The sequence below is a fragment of the Simochromis diagramma genome, unplaced genomic scaffold (assembly GCF_900408965.1).
Source record: "Simochromis diagramma unplaced genomic scaffold, fSimDia1.1 OVJJ01000321.1, whole genome shotgun sequence".
Taxonomy (NCBI): domain Eukaryota; kingdom Metazoa; phylum Chordata; class Actinopteri; order Cichliformes; family Cichlidae; genus Simochromis; species Simochromis diagramma.
The window spans coordinates 16,580,127-16,602,590 of record NW_024386772.1 but is presented as its reverse complement, the minus strand read 5'-3'; the positions used below and the strand labels follow the sequence as shown (position 1 = coordinate 16,602,590).

Genomic DNA, 22,464 nt, shown 5'->3' with positions numbered 1-22,464 from the left:
ATAAGTTGTTAGAACTTTTGTTCTTGTTCTTTAAGCGATTTTGAAAGATGGAAGCGAGGGCCTGGAAGGTTAAACATTTACACAAACAGATAAAAGGAGAAGAAGAAAGAGATGCTAAGCAGTGACTTAGCAGGAGTGTTGCACAAAGCCAATTGTTTGAATAAGCTGAGTAATAGAAGTGTTAAACCATTAGGGAGAAATTAAAGGCATTTTCCAAAATCAAGCTAAACAACTAAAGTGATATCATGTCGATTTTGTGTATGAAGGTTTTTCGCCTTCTTCTCTGTAGCCAATGCAGTCAGCGAGGAGAGGTGAAAAATGTTAATCACTTATTCACTGAAGCTTTTTTTCATTTAGGCTTTATTAACCTTTCAATGCTCATTTGAGACTATGTGAGCTTGCATACATATGTGCACAGGTTACGCTTTGGAAATCATAATTTCACTGCCTACATCTAATGTGTGTGTGTGTTTGTGAGAGAACGAGTGGAAGGGTCCCTCATTTCTCCTCGCAGTCAGCAGAGACGCACACTTTCATTATGAAATCATTAATGATAGTCTGAGATTTCCACGCAGAAACACACACATAAAGATGACTCACCGGCTGCCATGAGGAATTTCACCTTTGTAGAGCTAAACTTGGCTGCACGGAGCCATTTTTAGTTCAGCGTTGGCTGACGAAGGAACTTAATGCAGACCAGGGAGAATAAACTGGCAGCATCCTGTCTCTCTCTGTCTTTCTCTCTGCTTCTCTTTCTCACAAGCGATGCAGTGAGGGATCTGGCAGTGCGATGTAATATCTTCAGAGCACGGGTCCTGGGGTTTGAGTGTGTGATTGTTCGTACCAGGATGAGTGTGTGTGTGTATGTGCAAACATTGTCACATAAATTGCTGTAATATTACTGCTAGTAATACTGCTACAGTACTAATCAAAAATCTTGAGACATCCCAAGTCGAGTCTTTGTACCTCACCATTTTCAGAGGTATGTTTTTCTTTTTTGTTTCTTTTTGTATGTACATATGAATCATTCAAACATAAAAAAGACACCTAACTCAAGCAGATGAAGCAGTGTCTACATATAACAGACAAAAAGCTCATTTTAAATTTTTTCTCACGTAATTTTTTCCCATTTCTTTAGTTGCCAAAGTTAACACAGTTTAACAGTCATAAAATAGTTTTTTTTGCACCAACAAAGTAATCAACAAAGTAAATAGTAAATGGACTATTTCAACATGATGTGCACTTTGTCCTTAAAAAATCTGAGGAAACCAGACAAGTGAAGAACAAAGAAGAATTGGCTTGAGTAAAAAAAAAAAAAACTTCTACCGCAGCAGATGATCAGTATCTGAAAGTCCTGCCCTTAAGAAATAGGGGGGGGAAATCCAGCAAATACCTGATACAGGACCTAAGACCATCTGCTGTTTACTGAAGTTTCATCAGAAATGGCTTTCAAAAAGCTATTCTTAAGGAAGGGAAACAGGGAGAAAAGGCTGAGGTATTGCAGTTACAACAGAACAAATGACTTGTGGATTAAGAATCCAAATTAGATTTTTTAATTGTCAGATCAAACGAGTGGGGTACAACAGTGAGCATCTGCAGCCAGATACATGTTCTGTAAAGTACGGAGGAGGCTCTGTCATGGTTTGCTATGTTTCATCCAGCGGTGTTGAAATTTTCAATTATGAACACAGAAACTACCATTGGATTTGATCCATCATGTAATACCACCTGGAAAGCATCTGATTGAGCACATGACAAAGATCCCAAACACACAGAAAAACAGAGAAAAACACACAATGGAACACTATTGGGCCTGGATTGGCCTTTTCAGATTCCAGATGTGGGATCATCTTGACAGAAACCATCAACATCCAAAGACGAGCTCTGAATGTCTTTCAAGAAGCCTGGAGAACTATTCCTGAAGACTACTTAAACAAATGAGTCCACTCTGTGATAAAGAATAGAGGTGAAATATAAACAGATAAAGGATGGCTCAAGATTTTTGCACAGTCTAGTATTTTTAGAATTAGAGCTACAGTGTTCATCTTTTGTATTCATCTACAAAGCTGATATTTACGTCCTATACAGAGCAGACAGCTCAGTTGAACTTGGATTTTTGGTGCAACTAATGCAATCTATAATGTGCTATATTAAACACTAAGAAAGTGCTTTTTTTAGAGAATAGCGCAACACCAGTAATGCATTGCACAGGGACTAAAGGAGCCACTAGAGGAAGTTGACACATGCACGGTGAGAGAGAGAGAGAGAGAGTACGGGCATAAGAGAGGACTGATAATAGCCGAGCCAGTGACAGTCAGATAGAGGCAGTAATTAATTTCAGCTCTCTCCTCTCCCCCTCTCTCAACTTCCATTCCCTGCAGACGAGCCCTATTGTTGTCCACTAATACAGTTATTAATGGAGGCCACCACATAGGCCACCACAGTCAATCAAACATTATTTTTATATTAAGCTCTCAACCTACACAGAATGGACTATCTCAGGGCCTCTCTGAGAGAGAGAGAGAGAGAAGAGTATGTTTTTTTTATATGTGCATACACCGAGCTGGATGTAGCCGAGTCAGTTTGTCTTTGTGCCAAAATGCGGCACTGCAGCTCTGTATCAAAACCCAGCATGATTTAGGTGTATTTATATCGCTGGGAGTACAGTAACCTGTCTTTTGAATCACGAGCCCACTCACTTTCAAAACATGAACCATGAGTGATTGTAATATAACCACATGAGTCAGAAATGTGTGTTTGCATAAGAGGCCTAAGTATAGGCATGTGCGGCGTTGTAGAAACGTGTTATGAAAGTAGGCTTGCGTGGGGATTGAAGAGGAGTGACCCTGTTTCACAGCATCTTTTGGGACAGATCTGCTGATGTAATACGGTTATTTTGGCTGTTAAGAATGTGCTACGGGCACAATCACACATCATTGTGAAATACAGAGCCCCGCTGTGAATCACAGACATCATTTTTAAAGTAGTCCCCCCTCCACCTTTTTTTTTTTGTCAGTAGTTTCCTTTTTCTGCCAGATTGGTTTTCCCAGAAACCAATCTGGCAGATGAGATTCAAGCAAGGAGGGATCATTTAAGTCACAGGGAAAAAAGAAAAAAGAAAAAAGAAGCCCTGAGTGATTCAGTCTAAATTGCTTTAAACCTAATAATATCCAACTCACAAAGCAAATGCTTAAATCTTAAATTGTTTCAACAAGGTATTGAACAGCCTAATTGAGGTGATATATCAAATATAATTGCACCGCTTTCACTGCTCAAGGCTTTGATAGTAAAATTATGTGTTACTTGGCTAATGGTTTGGAGTTATATTATTGCGGAGCTTTTTTTTGTTGTTGTTTAGTTTTTTCCCTTCCCAAAAAAGAACAAGTGTTTAGCCTTAAAGGCCATCAAAATCTCATTTATTTATACATAATATCTGACAGTGTATGAGAGATTTATTTATTTATTTATTATTTCAGTTGAGGAATGTCAGAAAGGAAGGCGTACGGAGTGTGAAATGTACTGTCGTGGGGGTGAATATGCACATGAGTGACATGAGTGTGTGTTTGCGTGTGAGCACAGAGTATGAGAAAACTGCAAAAGCATACCAGCGTGTGCACATGGGCACTTTTATAACCCTTTCGATGGTGTATGCATTTCCCTGCGTGTTTCTTTGTCCTCGCATGTCCGCATGTGCACATGTTTGCGCCTGCGTGCATTCTGGTCTGCCGCCCCCCCGCGTCCCCTGCGTATGTGTCCGTGTATGTGTGCGTGCGTGTTGTGTGTGTGCGCGTGTGCGTATGTGTTCCAGGAGAGCCAGTGGTTGGACAGTGTATCTCTCCTGATCAAGGATACCTTAGAGGGGGAGATGCTGATGATCGACAACCTCTCCGGCTCGGTCTTCCACCACTACTCCTCTCCTCAGCTCATCTGCAAAGACTGCAAGGGCCACCCGCAAGAGGTACCACCCTAAACACACATGAATACAAGCATGTCCACAGCACACACACGGGACCAAGGGGAGGGTGAAATAATCTCAGATCTGGTCACATTTGCAAGAAAAATTTAACACATGTATTCATTTTTCAGTCAAATATTTAGTTGGCGTAACGTGTTTCGGAATTCAGTCAACACAATTGTTTGTGATAGGCTCAGGCTTACAGGACAAACATCCAAGGATCTCACTCTGAATAATTTACTAGTATTGAAAAAAGTTCCACATCACATTAAGGCTTTAAATAAGCTACCCCTGCGTTGCCAATTTAGCAAGGTTTGGACACTTTAATGACCCCATTAGCAATGTTATTTCACAGTGAACCCAACAACAAATCTACTGACTTTCTGGGAAAGCATTTTACTTTCGCTTCAAGAGAGTCGCGGGTGAATCTTCGGCCCTCCTCGTTCACGGTTTCTGCAGTTCTCAGCTGCATTCTGTGAGAAAGGACAGAGTGAAATATAAATCAACAGGAAAATATCCAGAGTGTCTATGAAGGGATCTACTTTGTTTTGGCAAAACCAGGCTAACCAAGTCTTTTTTCCTTATTGTGTTCAGCAGACCAGCTCTGACAGTGTAAAAATGCAATTGAAGGAAGATAAGGCTGTTAAAAGTGCAGTTTCTTGATTTCACATTTTAAAATGCTGATTTCAACAGAGTGGAAAAAAACGTGTACACTGGGCATGCCAGATTATAGCTATTCTCATTCCTGTTAGAGAAAAGCCCGTCTACAAATAAAACACTTTTACACCTGCACTCTGAAGGGAAAATCAAACATCATCCTGAGACATGTAATTCCTAGCTTCCAGATGCTTTATAAAAATGCCTCCAGGTGTTGGAAGGGAGAAACAAAAATTGGCACCCTAGCGCCAAATAAGTGTAGAGGTAGAAATTTAATCTACCTAACATCTACTTTTCTTTGTAGCTTTGCAAATGTGTATAAATATAAAGCTAACAGCATTAGCTAACCTTCAGTTTGCGGTTTCACTGACTGGCGCACGTGTAGGATTGTGTACTCTGGAAAATCTAATTTTAGGCTGGATCAAAAACCAAAATTTGGTAAATCATACAATTACTTTGTAAAACACGGGATTCCCTGAATACTCACACATTCACACGCACAACAAGTTGCAGGCATGTAGGGGGTTGCACGTACTTTCGTGGATACACACAGGGGTCCATTAATCACACCAAGCAGTCTGAATGGAAAGTGCTGTCAAAGTCCAAGCTTCATAAAGTGTGTCAACTGCTCTATGTGCTGTTTTGTTACAGTATAACAAAGTTAAAGCCTCTAAAAAAGCCCAGCAGCATAAGATTAAAGCGACTTTCCATATGTGCAGTAATGTGACTCAATGAGGCCCACTTAATGCATGGCACACAGGCAGCCATTCTTGTTGCTGTATGCATGCAGGCACGCACCAACAGCCTGTTTTTCCTGTTCTTATATTTTAGGGGCGTTTTGTAAACAGGAGATCCTGCATAAACCACACACCCCCACAACATACTGTCCTGTGCTGGTGTTGTCTATCACAATGACAAAGTGCAGCAGGTCATCTCAGAAGAAGCAATAACTGGGCTCTACACCTCCTCATCTGTCAGCCCTGCTTTCTGCCTGTCTGCAGATGCTGTCAAACCATCAATCTTTCCTCGCTCCGTTATACGCTTCCCCTTTTTCCTTCGGTAGCTGCTCTCCTCTGGCAATCCCTTTGTCTAGCCCAGATTTACTCTCTCTGATCCGGTGCTGATCTCCTTTAATTTGCCACCTTCTTTAAACATCAGACTTGCAAATTGGGTGTTTTCGTGTGCATGTGTGTGCGTGACAGAGAGAGAGCTAGTATGGGTGAGTACACAGATGAGTCTTTTGCTGCTGAGAGTTCTGTGCAGATTTACTGTGTTTGAGCAGACAGTAAGACACAGCGGGACACCTGGGTGCAGTGTGTGTGACATTGGAAATATTCATCAAGGAACTAATAAACACGAGGGACGATCCACAGCATGAGAGTGACTGCAGTTTTGGTTTGCAGGGAACAGTTCAGTGGAGCAGAGGAGGCCTTCGCGATTAATTTGGCTGCAAGTATAAGAGGCCACTGCTCAACACTATATGAAAGCTCCTCAACATCATTTTCACTGAATTTACTTTTGCAACTAATCAAACCACTGGAAAATGTTGCTCTAACAGGCAATTCAAAGTTGAAACTAAACTACTGTTAATGGTAATATGAAATGCATCTCATTGAAATAAGCAAAACACTGTTTGTAAAATGAAAGGATAATAGCGATACTGATTTTAAGATATCAGCTGTTCCTGTGGTCACAATGCACCGTTAAGGAAAAATGGTGTACAGTTTTGTGGAAAACTTTTGGACATAAACATTTCAAGGTGCAATTAAAAGATTTTGTGACCTCACCCATCAAAAGCAGAAACCTTGTGGGCTCCTGAAAGACTTAGTGGACCTCTGGACCACTTATTTTCTTTTTTACAGTACTGTACATGTACTGTGACCACTTGTGCTTGCATATCTGCATCATCACATCTGAGGAGGCAGAGAAATCATTTCAGAGAGCTGATTGATCCACAGTGCTTAAATTGACCCAGAGTGGCATCTGGGTGTGTGCCTGAGGTGAAACAGTATTATTTTTACTATTTCCACATCATTGTGTATTCTGTAACGCTGTGCATTTTGAGCTATGAGTGCATTTACTGCCAAATGCAGTTGGTGAGATCGGTTTATTAAAATGCAAAAATCTTACTTGCTCCAAAAAAAAAATCTAAGCTAATTCGTCCTGCATAATTACGAAGAACTAAAGAGGACTGAGGAGGATTAAATGCAAGAGAGCAGAACTTCCAAGGAGCGGTTTAAAATAGCAGAAGCACTGTTAGTTGTCCAGAGGTGCACACGGAGACCATGTTGAGGTTTTGCTTATCAGGGGCAGTCACTAAAACTTCTGATCGCACCTTATATACGTATATATTTTTATTCATTATGCAGTACCATGTGTAATACCACAAAGTATGAGACAGTCCTTCAGTCAATAGTTATAAGACTATATATGTAGGGAGTATAATTTAGGAAGAAGAGGAGTTCGGCACCTGATGCCATGGCTGCCATAGAGCTCTGATCTCAGCATCATGGGCATAGTCTGTTCAAACAGGTGACAGTGGTGACAAAGGGAGAATTAATGGCTGCAGTTTGCGTGAAGTTAAGTGATCACTGTATCGTGTTGACAAAGTTCATAGACTCTGGTAAATGATCATTTGTTGTCATAGTTCAGCAAGATAAAAGAGCAAGAGCACCTGCTGGTGCACTTATGATATGATATTCTGACTGTTAAGACTCATGCAGATATTAATTGTGCTTATTTCCTCTGCAGTCAGCAATCTTCTCTCATGGCAGTGCTGAATAGAAAAATACCTTCCTTCACTGCTCTAAGGCTGCAGTGGACACTTCCAACTGGTCCTTGCCCGAGTCCCCTATCTCGTTAGTGAAGCCTTCGATATTTCTGCAGTTACCTTGGAAGCAGCGGTGTAGCAACTCTTCCTGTGCCTATTGTGCTTTTTCGTTATCTCTGGAGGCCCAGCCAAGAATACAGGAAAAGAGAAGCTCCCGTTTCTTTTACCTGTCGATAAATAAACCAGTTGACTCACAGGGACCTTTTTTCCACAGCTATTTGCAGCCCACCTCTAAGGCGCTAAAAAGTCACAGATGTGGTGCTCTCACATAAGTGAGGAGTAATATATGGAGGCAAAACAGAAAGTGTTCTTTCAAATTAATGAGTTGCTGTGCTTCTGTCTTGATTCCTCGCCTTTGCCTCATCCCATCTCTTTATCTCTTTCTCTCACTTTCTTGCTCACTCTCTCCTCAGGGGCATGGGCAATGGTAATTTACTGCCTCATATTAGCCATGAATCTTTCGTTCCTCTATGAAACTCTCACTTCATTGGATTTCACTTGGCCCCTTTTAATTCCCCATGCTCTGGCCATTTATTGTTCTGTGTCCTTAAAGAAACGCTGCCCGAGCACTGCATCTCCACAACACTGAGGTTCCACTCCAGCTCACGGTTTGCACTGTGCTCTGAAACCGGTGCACAAAAAGAAAAGTATTACAAGAGCAGAGAAAAGTGCCAGCAGGGAGGCTCGATGCTCACGTGTGGCTGATAATTTAAAAGCAATTCAGCAGCTATATGGGCCACGTTACCCGCAGCTCTGATGAAATGAACCTAGCTGGAGCCAGTGTTGGAGCAGAGAAAAGAGAAAGTAACACTGTTGTCACATCTGAGTGACAACAGTGTGCTTGGTAATGTTTTCTTTTTTGTTAACATCACCACGCTTGATAGGAAAAATAAACATCTTCACTCTCTTTTGCATACATGAAGACGGCGCCGACACGTACACGAAAACGTTGCATGGATACCCGCCTCATCCAGCTTCCCATCCAGCCTCTTTATTTGCGTATATGTTGATGCCACTAAAAAACAATTGCTCACTTGATGATGATGAAGTAATGTCACTGCTCTCTTGAAATCTCTCATCCTGCCTCTCTTTACAGACAGGCGCCACGGCATTTTGGCAACTTTGAATTGTCAGCATCTGGTGAACCAGCTTGGTGGAGGTTTTATCGAACTCGTCTGTGTAGCTCATGTTGGCCTTTTAACAAAAAATAAAACAAAAAATCATGCAAGATATAAATAATATAGATAGATATCAAAATAAACTAAACCTTTAAAAGTTTCATTTCTATATCCACCAAGCCACTGAAGTCGTGACTGGTTGCTATGAACCTTGCGCTAAACATGTAAAATTTTACTGAGCACTGATGAGACCATGTTTTATGAAGTAGATAGTCTGAAACAGTTGCCGGTCCTATTCCCTATGCCTTTAAAAGCATGGATAACTGAAGTATATTCTTTCCAGCAGATCAGGATGGCAGAGATTGAACAGGCTTCCTTGAAGTCAGAGCAACTTTCGGACAAGTCCTCATCCCCTGCCCTGCCGGATGACCTCAGCCTAGATGAGCATACTGCCTACCAGCTGCTGGCGCAAGAGGGCGAGGTGGGTATAAGCAGAGTGAAGAGGAAAGACACCATAAAGATTTTCACTTTAAATGTGGATTTTATAGCTTTACAGTGTGTCCATAAGAAGGCTCATTTTCAGCTAGGCCAATCTAAAAGTCAGTGTATGAACGTTTAGGGTTTTTTTAATGATAGGTAGCTCTAGTAATCCTGTCATTTTAGGGGCACTAAGGTTTTGTACACTAGCTCTGATTTACAACATTGAGCCATCTTTACACAGCTCTGAGTTACAAAGGTGTGCAGAGTAAGCGCCCGCTTAAATGTCACTAGGAGGATATTAGTACTATTATCATTTTGCCGTGCTGCACACTTGGTTGTCATCTCTAGACAGCATTTTAAGCCAGTTTCATGTGAGTAAGACGAATAGAAAGAGAAGACTGCACCACAAATTCAACAAGATACAACATTTAGTACAGGAAAACTGTGTCAGGCTAGTATTGACCAATCAGACTTTGGCTGACAAAGCAGGCTGACAAAAGACGATTTACAAGTTAGCTTTTATTGTAGTTTTTTATATTTATCTCCACTGATAGTTGGGAGGTAAGCAATCACCCACACATGGAGCAGGACGTCACGGACCTGGTGTTTGTTATGCGCAAGCATCAGAAGAAAATCAACGCTCATTGTCCCCAGAGGCTAGGTCATTGGATAAGAGCCCATAGGTTCCACCAGCTGCTTTATATTTGACGTAAAAACAGCAGTTTAGCAGCACTTTGTTCCAACCCCGCAGCAGATTTCTTTATTATTACTTCCAGGAAGCACAAAACAAATGAACCCTCATAAAATCATTTTCATGGCTGCGCTTTAGGCTCTCTCGCGATTTGCAGATATAAACCTTTAGGTTCCAAAGATGCCTTTATCACTTTCTTTCCATGTATCAGGGTAACTATCTTGTCTTTGGAGAGTCGACAGTCTCTATCCTCTACAGTCCTTCTCGTGAATAAATCTTTCCACCAAACTCCCCTCAATCACAATTCGTGGTGGCTCTCTATGAACCCACCCACCGCTTGCTTTAGACTTTATCTTTTATGCTTCTCCTTTGACAGTGCTCCCCCTCTGGTAATTGCACACCTGCTCTGTACCTCCCTCTAGCCTCACTATCTCCATCCCTTATCATCCGTCCATCCTAGATATCCTCCTCTGTAATGGGGTAATGCTCCTTGGTTCTGGAGAGCTAGATAAGCCTGCCGTCACCAAGCATGGCTGTGAACCAGTGCTCATTAGAGGAGAGGGAAGGAGATGAGAAAAGAAGGGGAAGAGGGAAAGAGAGAAGGTGATAAAGGACGTAAGGTTAGGGTTTTAATTTGCCCAGCGCTGTTTGATTAAAAGAAATCTGGTGTCAAATAAATAAATAAATCTGTTTTACACAGTCACACTGAGGGAAGTCACATCTCTGCCAGAGCACCCAAAGCAAGCCCTTACAATATAAAGCACACCATTTTTACTTAAAAGCTTGTCTGACATTAGGGTTAGGGCTAGTAGTAATTATGGTGGTGGTATCTGAAGAGATGTGTGTGCAGGGGTAGAAGCGAATGCTTGATAAGGCTATTTGAGATTTCACCTGAAATGGGGCTGTTAAGGGGCTCGGGTTGAATGACTCAGAGGTACAGTACACTAATGAAAGCACAAAAGCATTCCTGCACACCCACTCTCACACGTGTACCAGCTTATTTTTGAACTCTTGCCTTCATCCGCCTCCTGCTACTCACTTCAAGCCATCGCGGCCTGTTTGCGGACGCTCGGGAATTTCAAACCTAAACATTTAAGGTCACGAAATATAGGATTAACATAACAATTAAGAGCTCATGTTCACACTTTGAATTGCACTGAAATGAAAAGCCAAAGAGAATGATGTGACTCAGAGGCCATGTTTAATATCTCCCCAGCACCTTAGGGGCCTCAACCAGGAACCCTCAATTTAAAATACATCACATGAATTCTGGATTAATTATTGCTTTGGAGATGAAATGAGAGTTTAAAGCAAATTTTATGCTAACTTAATGATCATCTAATCATCTTAATCATAAAAGCTTTTCCAAAAAAGGTCGCATCAGTTTGCGTCACAAAATGAGCCCATATGTCTAATTTAGATATGAAGGAAAATGCATCCACTGATCTGGATATTTGTTAATCTTCTGTCTTGCAGGTAAAGTGCAGCAGTGACTCTCCCAGCTCTGATGAGGTCGAAGGAGGAGGTCACCAGATTCAGACTGTGGTGCAGAGCCAGCCATGCAGAGCCCTCAGCACGGGCATTGAGATGGAGATCGTACTGCAGGAGATGGAAATGCAAACACACGAACCGCGTGTTTGTTCACCTCAGTGCAGCCCAGGTGAGTAAATCCACAGCGCAACAAACACATAAGCACAATAATGTGAATTGCTTGTTGCTCTGTGTGTGTATATTGTGTAAACGAAATGCTGTAATCTTAAGTGACAGCCTCAACAAAATGCTGCACAGTTTGGTTAAACAGCACTTCAAATCAAAGAACAAGGCAATAAATTAAATTCAAGTAATTATATAGATAAACAAGAGAAGTCCACGTACAGTAAGTCTCAAAATGGCCTATAAGAGGTGACGAGGGGGGAGTCTAAGGAAGAAACTGACCTCTGCAGTAGGATTAGCTCTATATATGCATATGTACAGTTATCAGATGGCATTATATTGGGTGTATTCAGGCCCAGACTACAGATTAATACGTCACCATCTTCTATATATAAAATCTGTCTTTTTAATACATCCTTAACCCTAAAATAAAATCTGGTTGGAAGAACTGACTAATAATGTCCTCTGCTGGTCTCTTAAGCAGCCATCCCAGTACCTCCCCGCAGTAGAAGCCTACGTTTGTCAAGAGGCCTTAGGCTGGCCTCCCGAGCCTCCAGAGCCTCGTGGGCTTCGTTCCGCTCCCCTGGAGCCCATAGGAAGAAGCTCTGCACACAGGTAAGAGGGGACGAGGGACCAAATAGATAGATTACGGTAAGTTAGATGATGTTTGACGTGGAAACATAAAAAGACAGCTGCGAGGTTCTGTTGAAATATATTTCAGTAATTGCTAACTAACAAATGATGATCAAGTAAATATAATAAAGGCAGGCTTGTAATCAGTACTGTTACAAGTCTTAATGAAAAAGAGAGTTGGATTGATGAGCTCATTATCTCTCTCCACTCTGTCTCTTATCTCCTTCAGTACCCTTCCCACAGTGATTCGTCCCTCGCTACAGGCAGCTCTGAAGGCAGCCTTCAGACCACCTTGGAAGAAGGACTGAGCTTCAGTGTGTCCCCACCTCAGAACTTAGACTTTCCACTGTCATCAGCTCCATTGCCGCTTATGTGTCCTCTCCCTCTGCCTGAGGACACCACCTCCATTTCTTCCCCAGTCCAGACCCTGAGACCAAGACCGAGCCCATCGTCGGGTTTAACCCTTCTGGCCACCAGGGGTCACCAGCGGAGTCAGAGCAGCGGGCGTGGCAGCACCAGTCCTGGGTACACCCGCGATGACTCGATCGACCCTTCAGATGAGGACCTGGGCATAGGGATTGGATCGTCTATTGGCGGTTGTGGCTCCAGCCAAGCAGGCAACAGTGAACACTTGTCAGAGGCACTTAGCAGCTTGTCGCTGACATCACTGCTATCACCCAGCTCCCTGGTGTACCCAGGAGGAGCAGTAAAGAAGTGCAACAGCACAGGCAGCCTGGACCAAGGGGGGATGCTGCTATCTTCCCGGAGCAGGGATGGTCGTAGGGAGATTATGGGTCTGGAGCTTATGGACCCCCAAGGCTTCTTGGCCAACCCCTGGACTGGGGTTGATACAAGAAGAGGAGAAGGAAGAGGGGAAATAGGAGATGGAGATCAAGGACTAAAGGGGAAGAGCTCAAGCCAAACAACAGTAGGGCCTTGTCGAAAAAACAGATGAAACCCAATGTTTCCTTTTTGTTTGTCTCTCCATTCCTTGGATCTGAACCCATTGCTATCCCTCTCGCTCTCTCTGCCTCATCGGTGAGAGAAAGGTCTGATGACACACGATTCCAAAACCAAACCCTCATCTTGCCCCCTTAACCCATTTCTATACATTCGTGACAAGCCCATGTCCTATTTTGTGCTATCTATGGGAGTGGTTTTGGTTATGGTCTGTTGGTGTGGAAGTGGCCTTTTCAAGGTCCAAGAGCTTCTACCAACTTGGCGGCTGTACCAGTATGGGAGGCCATGGAAGCTTCTGATCACACAGCAAACCCAGAAGGAGATACAAAAGGGTTTGAACTCAAAGATACAACAAAGAATCTTCATGTTGCGCGACTGTAATTTCCTTTCTCCCGATGGCTCGGGTTCACTGAGGTTAAAAATGCAAAAACAGAAGTAACCAAACAAGAAATAGCAATCCATGCCAACAGAGGGTGTTTTGATTCACTTATGTCTCCAAATACGCGGGCGGAAGCTTTGTGATGGAGGAATATATGAAGGCAGGAGGAAGACTGGGGCAAGGAGAAGGCAGGTCATTTGTTTGGCTGGAAAAGCAGAAAGCGGATCTAATGTCCATCTGTTCTGGCAGACGGAAACAACAGGTCTTACTCACTCTGGCACAGGAGCTTCTGCTGAGATCAGAGTAAAATGTGAAGGGTGGAGGAAAGTTCAGGAATGTGTGCTCACGTTTTTGTGTGTGTGAGTGTGTGTGTGTGAGAGAGCACCGCCTCAGGTATCTAAGGCAATGAATTAAATCATTCTCACCGCTGCACTGCACCTCTGTGTTTTTGAAACCAGGGGGAGAGGTATCAACTGAGGAAAAGTTTCGCACGTCTTTCAGCTTGGTCTTCAGTGGCACCGGGAAATGGAAATAAATTAACAGACTGTGGAGGTATAACTGTGCATGGAGTGATTCGTGAAATTGGTTATTTTCCTTTCTCTTGCCAGCATCTCTCACTCGTGAACATGAAGAAATATAGTATAAAATGGAGAGCTAGGTTGGATGGAGCTTCACAGACGCGGCCAGGAGAAACAGCGTCGTGTGAGCGGCCCAGCTACGCCGGCACTGGAAAATGTGGTTTGCAGCTCCCTCGCTCAAGTGAGACTTCAAGCACACACCTTTTTTGACCCCACTTCCTCTCACTATGTTTAAGGATTTAAAGCGAATGGACAAAAAAAAAAAAAGAAACCACCCACACACAAAAGTGTTGCAAGGGTCCTTGACTGCATGATGGGATTGCATTTAACCAAGATTTTTAACTATATACAGAAGTGTATTGAGATGTCAATGTTGGGTGATAACCATGTGATTTCTATTCCACTATTTTTGTAGAAAAGAGAATAGGCACGTGCAAGTGTTGCCGTTAATTTGTCCCGATTTAATTTAACCCATGCAGTGTCTTTGACTTTGTTGTCTAGGACTTTTTTTGGTCTGCCAGTGGCTTCCAAGTTTTCTAACATTTTTCTAAGGTGTGGACAGTGTATAAAACAATGAAGCAAAAAATTTCAAACAAACTCTGTGCGCTGAAGTGATTGTTCCCTCCAGCACATTTCTCTTTGGGAACGCTGGTTCCTCGCGATTTGATTTTTCTAGATGTTGGAGTCTCAGAGGACAACCAGAGGTGGGAACAGCCATACTCACTCACCACATGGGGACTGTCTAGCTCACGGACATTCCCTGCACAAAAGGGGACTTTGTTTGCTTTTAGTCTCCTATGCTAAAAAACAACAACAAAAAAAACCACACAAACAGCGTACACCATCTCTATGAAAGCTTTAATTTGAGCGTTACACCATAACATATCGATTACGGGCACATTAGTGTTCCTTAAGCATGATTCTGGGATTGCAATACAGTATGCTTATTCTTGAAACGACACCGTGATGCACTCAGCCCCCCCCATCTTTTCACACATACAGTATGTTGTAGCAAACTTTTCACGCACGGTGGTTTGATGCGAAAAGCTGAAACCGTAAGAGCGGAACGAGACTTGGCGTCTTTTTGGCTTCCACCACTCGATTAACTGCTCCATCCAAAAAGGAGACGTTCATCTTTAAGCCTGATTTCTAAGAGGTAGACTGTTTTATCCCTGGCGTTTCGATCATTACCTTATTTATTTTTTTCCATTTCTCAAGAGGAATGAGGTGATGTGAGAAAATCTGAGGGTTTGACCTTTTTTATCATGCAAAATCACTTTGATGACTATGTTTTAGCATATGGTGTTGGGTATTAACGAGTGAGGCATTTGCGTGTGCGCGTGTGTCTGTGTGAGGGACTGTGTGTGCATGTGCGTTTGTGACTTCAGGTAAAGTGTTTGCCTTTTTCCTGAAATGTCCTGTTTGTCAGTGAGGATAGCTGGAGGGGTTAAAGGTCGAAGAGGGAAAAAACACAAAGCAACCAAGGGCTGTTTTAGCATTAAAGATATATCCTCTTATCTTTCTGAGACAAATCCTTGTGTCAGTGAATATGGCATCAAAGGTTAAAGCCTGACTACACAGCAATAAATGTTCTACGTGTATGCCCTGAGTAAATGATGTCAATGTGATTTTTATCTCCTCGGATTACAACAGTACTCATTTTTGTCTGTTTTTGCTTCTGCACGTCTAAACTTCCAACTGGTCGGATAGCACCTCTGCCCTCTCCAAAACCAGTCGCTAGAGAGATGGGCTCCAATTGGATAACATGAGTAAATGAGGTTAACGAACTCAGGTCGGGGGGTAAAAACCACTAGTTTAAATTTTAAAGATAGCTGTAAAGCTGTGCTCAGACAGAAAGCGAAGCAAATTCTCGCCTTGCTTTATTCGCACAAGTTTGACGGCTTGAGTGTTTTGTGCACTGTGCGCTCACACACTACAGGCGTCGGACGTCAGATACAACAAGCAGAACAGTGCACCAAATTTGTGCGTCAGCAGAGTGTGCCTTCATGCACTGTGTGTGTGCTACAGCTCTCACTTAGACTGATGTTCAAGACCCCCCTTGTCTCCTTTTATATTTATGAGTACAAAGGTTCAGCAAAAGCACACATCTTTCCTAACGTGTTTTTTGCTCCAGTCCAAGCTGCCTTGATCAAGCCTGCGTCCCCCTGTACACTCTGTATTGTATGCAGTCATGTCCGTCTCTTCAAAATTTGCTTCACCTTCAGTCTGAACACACCTTAAGAGTGTACACTTCACGTTTGTACATATCTTTGTATTTTGATCTGCATGTGTGCATTGCTGCCAGTGATCATGAATATATCGTTAGTATGCATTTCATAAAACTGTACAAAGGTGAAGGGAATGCCCCGGATGTTTCTGACTGCTGCTATGAGACCACTGGAGAATCAGTCACAAAAAAAAATGTTTCTCCTCCAACACAAACTATAAAATGATAAAATATTACATTTTATGTAAAAAATCACACACATCCAGTCTTCATTTTTATGCCTGTGTTTTGTTTTTTTCCACATTTAAATTATTAAGCTTGTGGTATGACAGCCAGGAGGAAAGAGGTTGGATTGTGTCAGGCAGGGAAGACAAAGCCAACGAGACTGCACCAAAAGCTGTCCGCACCCGACATGGACAGCTGGACAGAGTAAAGCTAACAGACAGCGCGAGAGACCGAGGTAGTGAGATGGTGCAGGAGTAGGAGACTTCTCCAGACAGCTTGTCATCGGCAGTCTTGCCCAGCGGAGCCGTCAGCGCGAGAGAGCACATTAAGCATGCACGCTGAACTCAGAGGTGTTGTTTACCTCACACCCTCAACCAGCCAGCCCCTCCACCTCATCTAACCTCTCAAAACCTGTTCTCCCTCCAGGCCCCTGTCCTTCAAATGTCACCGCAGGAGAGTGGAGGTGTGTGTGTGTTTGTGTGGCGAGTGGCAAAAGTGCACGAGTCTCCAAGACTATGTGTGGATGCAAGTGGTAGTGTCATTGCTTTGGTTATCTCCAGGTTCTGTCATCTGGAATTTTTGCAGCTTTTTGTCTGGCTTCCTTCCAATGCCAGATGAGTGCAAGTAGCCTCTTGCAACATTAACTCCAAAGGTCAATATCCATGCCTTTGGGGGACTGGTGTGCTTATTTGATTGATTATTTCCCATGGCAGCGCACAAGTCCCCTGACACATCAGGCCTCGTTTGGTTTAAAAAAACAAAAATGAAAGACAAAATGTTCACCACGCCTAGAAACCTGCTGCTTTACTTCACTGTGCTTCTGTGCAGCATGAGAACACTGTGGACAAGGGAGATTTTCAGACTGTCAAAGCTCGCTCTTGTTTTATTTACAGTATGTCTGATGAGAAAAAAAATGCTCCAAACACCTCAGTCGAGCTGTTTTCAGTGTCTTGGATGAAATGTATTAAAGTGGGTTGTGAGGGGTTCTTTTCAAAAAAAAAGAGGGGAAAAATCTTTTCTCATCTTTCTCAAATTTGTCTGCCAAAGACGTTAGGTCAGAAGGCAGTCGAAAAAATTGAGAGAAACGGCGTGCCGTCAAAGGAATCTTTACCCCCAAGTTTTGTCAAACTGATAAACAAGATCCACAAAGATGTGTCTCATTACTGAGTTTTTCTCTGGGCAGGAGGAAGAAAGGGAGGAACAACAGACTTCTGACAACATCCAACTTGTTTTCAAACTGCAGATTTTTTTCGCTTTTACCCCAGGAGAGAAGTGTGAAGCCTTTCATTCCCAAAAAAAAAAAAAGCAAGTCAATTAGGATGTGTTTTTAATGCTCTGTCACTTAATGACTCACGTAAGCCAGCAGAATGTTTTTGATGTGCAAGGAGATGACCTAACTGCCTGTATTTAGGGGACTAACATAGACCACAAGCTGCTGTCGTGAGAGAAGTCAAACTGATGGGTTAGAGAGCAGTGTGGGCATTTCTACGTGAAAAAAAAAAGACAGAAAATTGTGCAGAGAAATTTTTCTTCCCTTTGAAGGTTTGGCAAATGATGATAAATGAATGCCATTCCATTTCCTGATGCAGCTGTATGGGATTATTACTGTAAAAATGAAGTCCACTTCCCTTACTTCTCTCTTTTTTCATCTCTCTAATCACATCAGCCACTGAATCCTTTACTCTCAGTCCACACCTGAGTCTTTCCTGACACACGCACATGCAGGCGTGTGCGCACACACATCAGGGGCAGGCATTGAAACCAGCCCCTGTCAGCTGTCAAGGCTAACTGCCCATGGGAGTTGTCCAAACCCATTGATTGCATCACAGGCTCGAGGGAGAAAGTCAGATAAAGGCAGGTTGTGAAGGTGGCACAATAAAACGATGAATAAAGTGGCAGTAAAATGAGCTGAATGTGTAAGATCAGAAGAAAAAAGCTATCAATCTCCAGACAATATTTAAACTTTCAGAAATCTAAACTGGTTCTTAGGTTTTGTCTCATTTGAGTGTCTCTTTGTTGTTTGTGCCCACTCTTTTCTCTGTCTTCTCTTTACCAGCTCGTCTCTCTGTGACTTCAGAGGATGAATTAAACAGGCACAGTAGCAACGCTTTTCCCTATCTGCTCTAATTCAAATAGGCAGCTCTCTGGCCTTTATGAACTTTTACATAATTTGCATCAGTGCTTGTGTGTGTCAGGCCTTTCCATTTTCTCCACACCCCTAGTAACTGAAGGGTTTTGCCAAAAACTGAAGGCTTGCTTAAAGGGGCTGTAAATGCCCACATTTACAGCTGAATTTAATGTGTTTACAAAAATAGTTTGATGTCTATAGCTAATTAACCCCTTTTTAAACATTTTTTAAGTTTGGAGTTTCACTGAGACTAAAAGCATTGTAGCCCGTTGAGGTTTTGCAGATATGTGACCGCTAACCAGGCTGTCAACTTGTCTGCAATTTTGAAGTTAGTAAGGTTGAAATCACATGGGCCTAGAGAGTCTGCAACCATCTGGCAACCTGGGAGGCAAAAATATGGATTCTCCAACTTGTTGGCAATTGGTTGCTGGAGGTTGATTATTAAAGTCCCAGGCCTACAGACTGGCCAGACTCATCTTGGCAACCATTGGTTGCTAGTTGACAATGTGTATTCCCCAACCACTTTTTAAAACTGTCCATCAGTTGCTTTACTTACAAACAGATTACTGCTGCTATTCGATGATTACATGGAACACACTGACTTGTCTACAGACACCTGGAAACTACACTCCAAGCACTAGAGAAACTGGAAACAGAGACCACTCACCTTTGAAGTAAAACTTGTTATTTTTGAAATGTGATGGATACAGCACAGCTTTTACTTTGAAGGTCTACGCTGGCCTCACCATTTTTTCAAGTTTTACTACAGCTCAGCAAGTAGTTGGAAAGTTTTTGCAGAGAAGTCGGCTGCCTTATGCAGAAACGACAGGTGACCACGACAAATTGCTAGCGTCCAAATCAACCAGCACCTTCCAGAGATGACTGACCAGCCAGCTGGCTAAATATGGCCAGTTCGTTCCTTGTGGTTGCATCACATCCAATATGGCAGAAAACTCTTAATGTGCCCATGACATCATTCGAGAAATCTCTAGGAGCTGTCTATGAGGCTTTACGTTTGCTAATATGAACCACTAAAAAGGGCTCATCAGCCATGCTTGTGGTGTCTTTTGGAGAATTTGGAAAATGTAATATGGATTTTGATTTTACCTGATATGGTTTTCTGTGCATTTAAGTGTAAGAAAAGCCTGTGTTTTATTTTTATTTAGCACTAATTAGCACAGTTTTTCAAACCTTATATTAGCAAGGTCATTTCTGGCTCCCCCAAAAAACTTTTATAGTTTCCAAAATCCAATGACTGGGCCTTCAAATTGGGCTTCACAAACCAATGGGTGACATCCCAGCAGCTATGTTTGAATGCCGCCTATGGTTCCACCCAACAGGAGCCTGCAAGGTAGCTGACTTGTCACTGCTAATGCCTAAATCTTATCCCTTCACAGACACCATTTCCCCCCCGCTCACTCTTCTCCCTGCTTCTTTCACTTTTTCTCCTCAACTTAAAGCCATTAGCCGAGAAAGAAGCTGTGACAGCTGAAACTAGGAGATTGGGAGCAGCGCTGACATTGCTAGTTTTAGCCTTGCTTTGCTTTCATTGTGATGGATGATTGACTGGTTTCCTCAACACCTGGACTGCTGTTTTGTAAGATAATAGTGAAAAATAATACTGTAACAATGCTCAGTGACGGCTTTGAAAGACTTATTCGACGCAAGCGCTGACAGTTCTCTCATATTGTAGCTCTGTTTGCAACAGCCAGATTTAAAACCCCAACTATCACATGGTAAATGGCCTGTATCTGTATAGCGCTTTACTTAGTCTTTAGTCTTAGGATTATATGCACCAGGAAAAAAACTAAGTGATACAGAACTTCAGGAAGGTAAACAAATGTTGCTGATCTTTATTTCACCTGCAAAACAAGAAAAACTGAAAACCATTCGCTTACAGCTGATCCAGAATATCTGAAGCTCTTCCTTGTGTGCATATGCTCTGCATACAGAGTGATTTCACTGCATTGCATATCTGATAATTGGCATAATGCACAGAGGAGGCCTATGATGCAAATGAATCCATGAGGGTTGGTTTGATTTTCTTGAGGACCAGTCTAGGGAATTTCCCGCCAAGAGGAATGATGCTGAGTGATTCTATTTGAGGAACTTGGTGCAGTAGAGGAGATCAGTGGTGTGAATGGAGGGGACTCCAGATGAGAGGCAGGAGGGACTAATAAAGTTGTGGCACATTGCACACAGGCACACTGACCGGGTTCAGTGTGTTTGGCGTTTGCACCAGTACTGTGTTCTGATTGATAAGGGTGTTAACACCTGGCTGGTCTGTGGCTGTCTGTTACGGCCCTAGCTGGGCCTCCTGAATTTTATGTGGGGACGTAACACTGGCACACCCAGACTCTATCTAGCTGATGTGGTTCCTTCATAGCTGAATTAGAAGATGGCTCTGCTTGACTTGGACTCATACAAGGCGTTTTGGCCTGCTGAGCGTCCTCTTCAGGTTCAGAAGACACAAACAAAAACACAATGGTTCTTTTTTAATAGATTTTTGACTTTTTTCATCACATTTGACATGAAAACAATTCCCCGAAATATTCTCTCACCTTTGGTGCAGTTGCGATCTCTGACTCTCTTCCTCTTTTAAAAAAACAAACACATCAGAATTTTCCAGAGCTGATACAAACTCTCTGCAGTGACTGTTTCATCATTCAGTGCAGTGAAAGGCACATGCATGAACTGTATGTTGGCACTTTGGACATACATAGTTCTCTTTGGTTGACCAATTCGGATGTTCTGTGGCGTGATGACATCTTTGTGTTTCCGCCTGGTCAAAATATTTTTTCTGCTCCTTCTTTGACAGCGACTTCCACTGTGGATAGAAGATCACCAGAACACACAGCTCGTATAAATACACAGCCACACTGCTGCTACACATAACTACAGGACAGCTGGTACACATGCACAAACAAGAGCATAGAACATTAACAGATGTATAAATATATTCAGAGTTACACACTTACTCTCTCTCCCACAGCTGCACTGTCACTGATATTTAATTCTGCTTTGACCTTTGGCCTCTGCTCTTTAAGGTACAGCATGAAGGCATTTGGGGGCTTCTGTAAGCCTGGTCTGCACCCTGTTTGGTTTGATGCTTTCTGTTTCAACAGGAAAAAAACCCAGAGTGAGAGCATGTGTTACCACCGTGTACAACTGTGAGGAAAGTACTTTAAAAACATGAGTAACGCTGTGAAACTGAATGTAAGGCGACACCATTAAAGGAGGCTGATTACAATAATTCACACACACATCTGCAGATAAATGACAGATACCTGCAGATCAGTGAGAAAACGCAGCAGAGAAACTTACTTTGGAGCGCAGCTGTGGGGTGGAGGAGCTGGAAGAACAGTTGCTGTTGTTGCCGATGGGATGTTGTTTACAGGCAACTGATACAGTAGATTGTGTGGAGAAAGGGAGAAGGACAAAAATCCATAATACTGACACTTAGTCCAGCATTTCAAAGACTAATAATGATAAACAGCACAGGAACATGTAAACAAAACAGTTTTTCTTTCATTAGCCTGAAGCATCCAACAGGTTCAAGCACCTTTATCAATAAATATCTAACGACAACTGTCTGAGTGTCTCACCTGTCCTTGTCTAGCTGTGCCTGGCTGGCCGTACATATGAGATGGCTGCATGGTGATTGGAGCAGCCATATATGAAAGTTGGTGCTCGGGCAGAGGAGGAGCGGATCCCAGGGGGGTGTAGCTGACAGACCCTCCCTCCACTATGAATGTCTGCTGGAGGAGAAGGAGGAGAAAAGGGAGCAGGAGGAGGAGGAGGAGAGGGAGGAGGAGGAGAAAAGGGAGCAGGAGGAGGAGGGTCGGAGTTTTCCCTCTACTGCTATATATACACACAGACAACACTTTTAAGAGTATTTAACAAGAGCAAGTTTCCTTTTTCCCTGGTTTTACTACCACACTGTTCACCAA

General features: G+C 42.7%; 2 protein-coding genes across 5 annotated transcripts in view; one reads left to right on the top strand and one right to left on the bottom strand.

Moving 5' to 3' along the window:
- The window catches only part of cacna1ia (calcium voltage-gated channel subunit alpha1 Ia), a 194,008-nt gene extending 176,631 nt beyond the window's left edge, over nt 1–17,377 (top strand). The window contains exons 33-37 of one of the 4 annotated variants that reach the window (XM_040052996.1): nt 3,848–3,958; nt 8,904–9,041; nt 11,208–11,391; nt 11,866–11,999; nt 12,247–17,377. In XM_040052996.1, coding sequence (XP_039908930.1) covers nt 3,848–3,958; nt 8,904–9,041; nt 11,208–11,391; nt 11,866–11,999; nt 12,247–12,972 — 1,293 coding nt within the window. In that variant the 3' untranslated portion in view covers nt 12,973–17,377. Of the gene's footprint in view, nt 1–3,808; nt 3,959–8,903; nt 9,042–11,207; nt 11,392–11,865; nt 12,000–12,246 lie in introns of all 4 variants that reach the window. The other 3 variants (XM_040052979.1, XM_040052987.1, XM_040052969.1) reach the window with 3 other exon arrangements.
- A 2,997-nt stretch (nt 17,378–20,374) lies between these two features.
- Nucleotides 20,375–21,671, bottom strand: LOC120747273 (transcription factor 7-like 1). The gene is made up of 4 exons (XM_040053033.1): nt 21,493–21,671; nt 21,234–21,341; nt 21,076–21,109; nt 20,375–20,966 (listed from the first exon to the last, which is right to left on the bottom strand). The coding sequence occupies exons 1-4, from the start codon at nt 21,661–21,663 to the stop codon at nt 20,839–20,841; spliced, it is 441 nt and encodes a 146-aa protein (XP_039908967.1). The 5' UTR covers nt 21,664–21,671; the 3' UTR covers nt 20,375–20,838.
- Nucleotides 21,672–22,464: the final 793 nt, after the last annotated feature.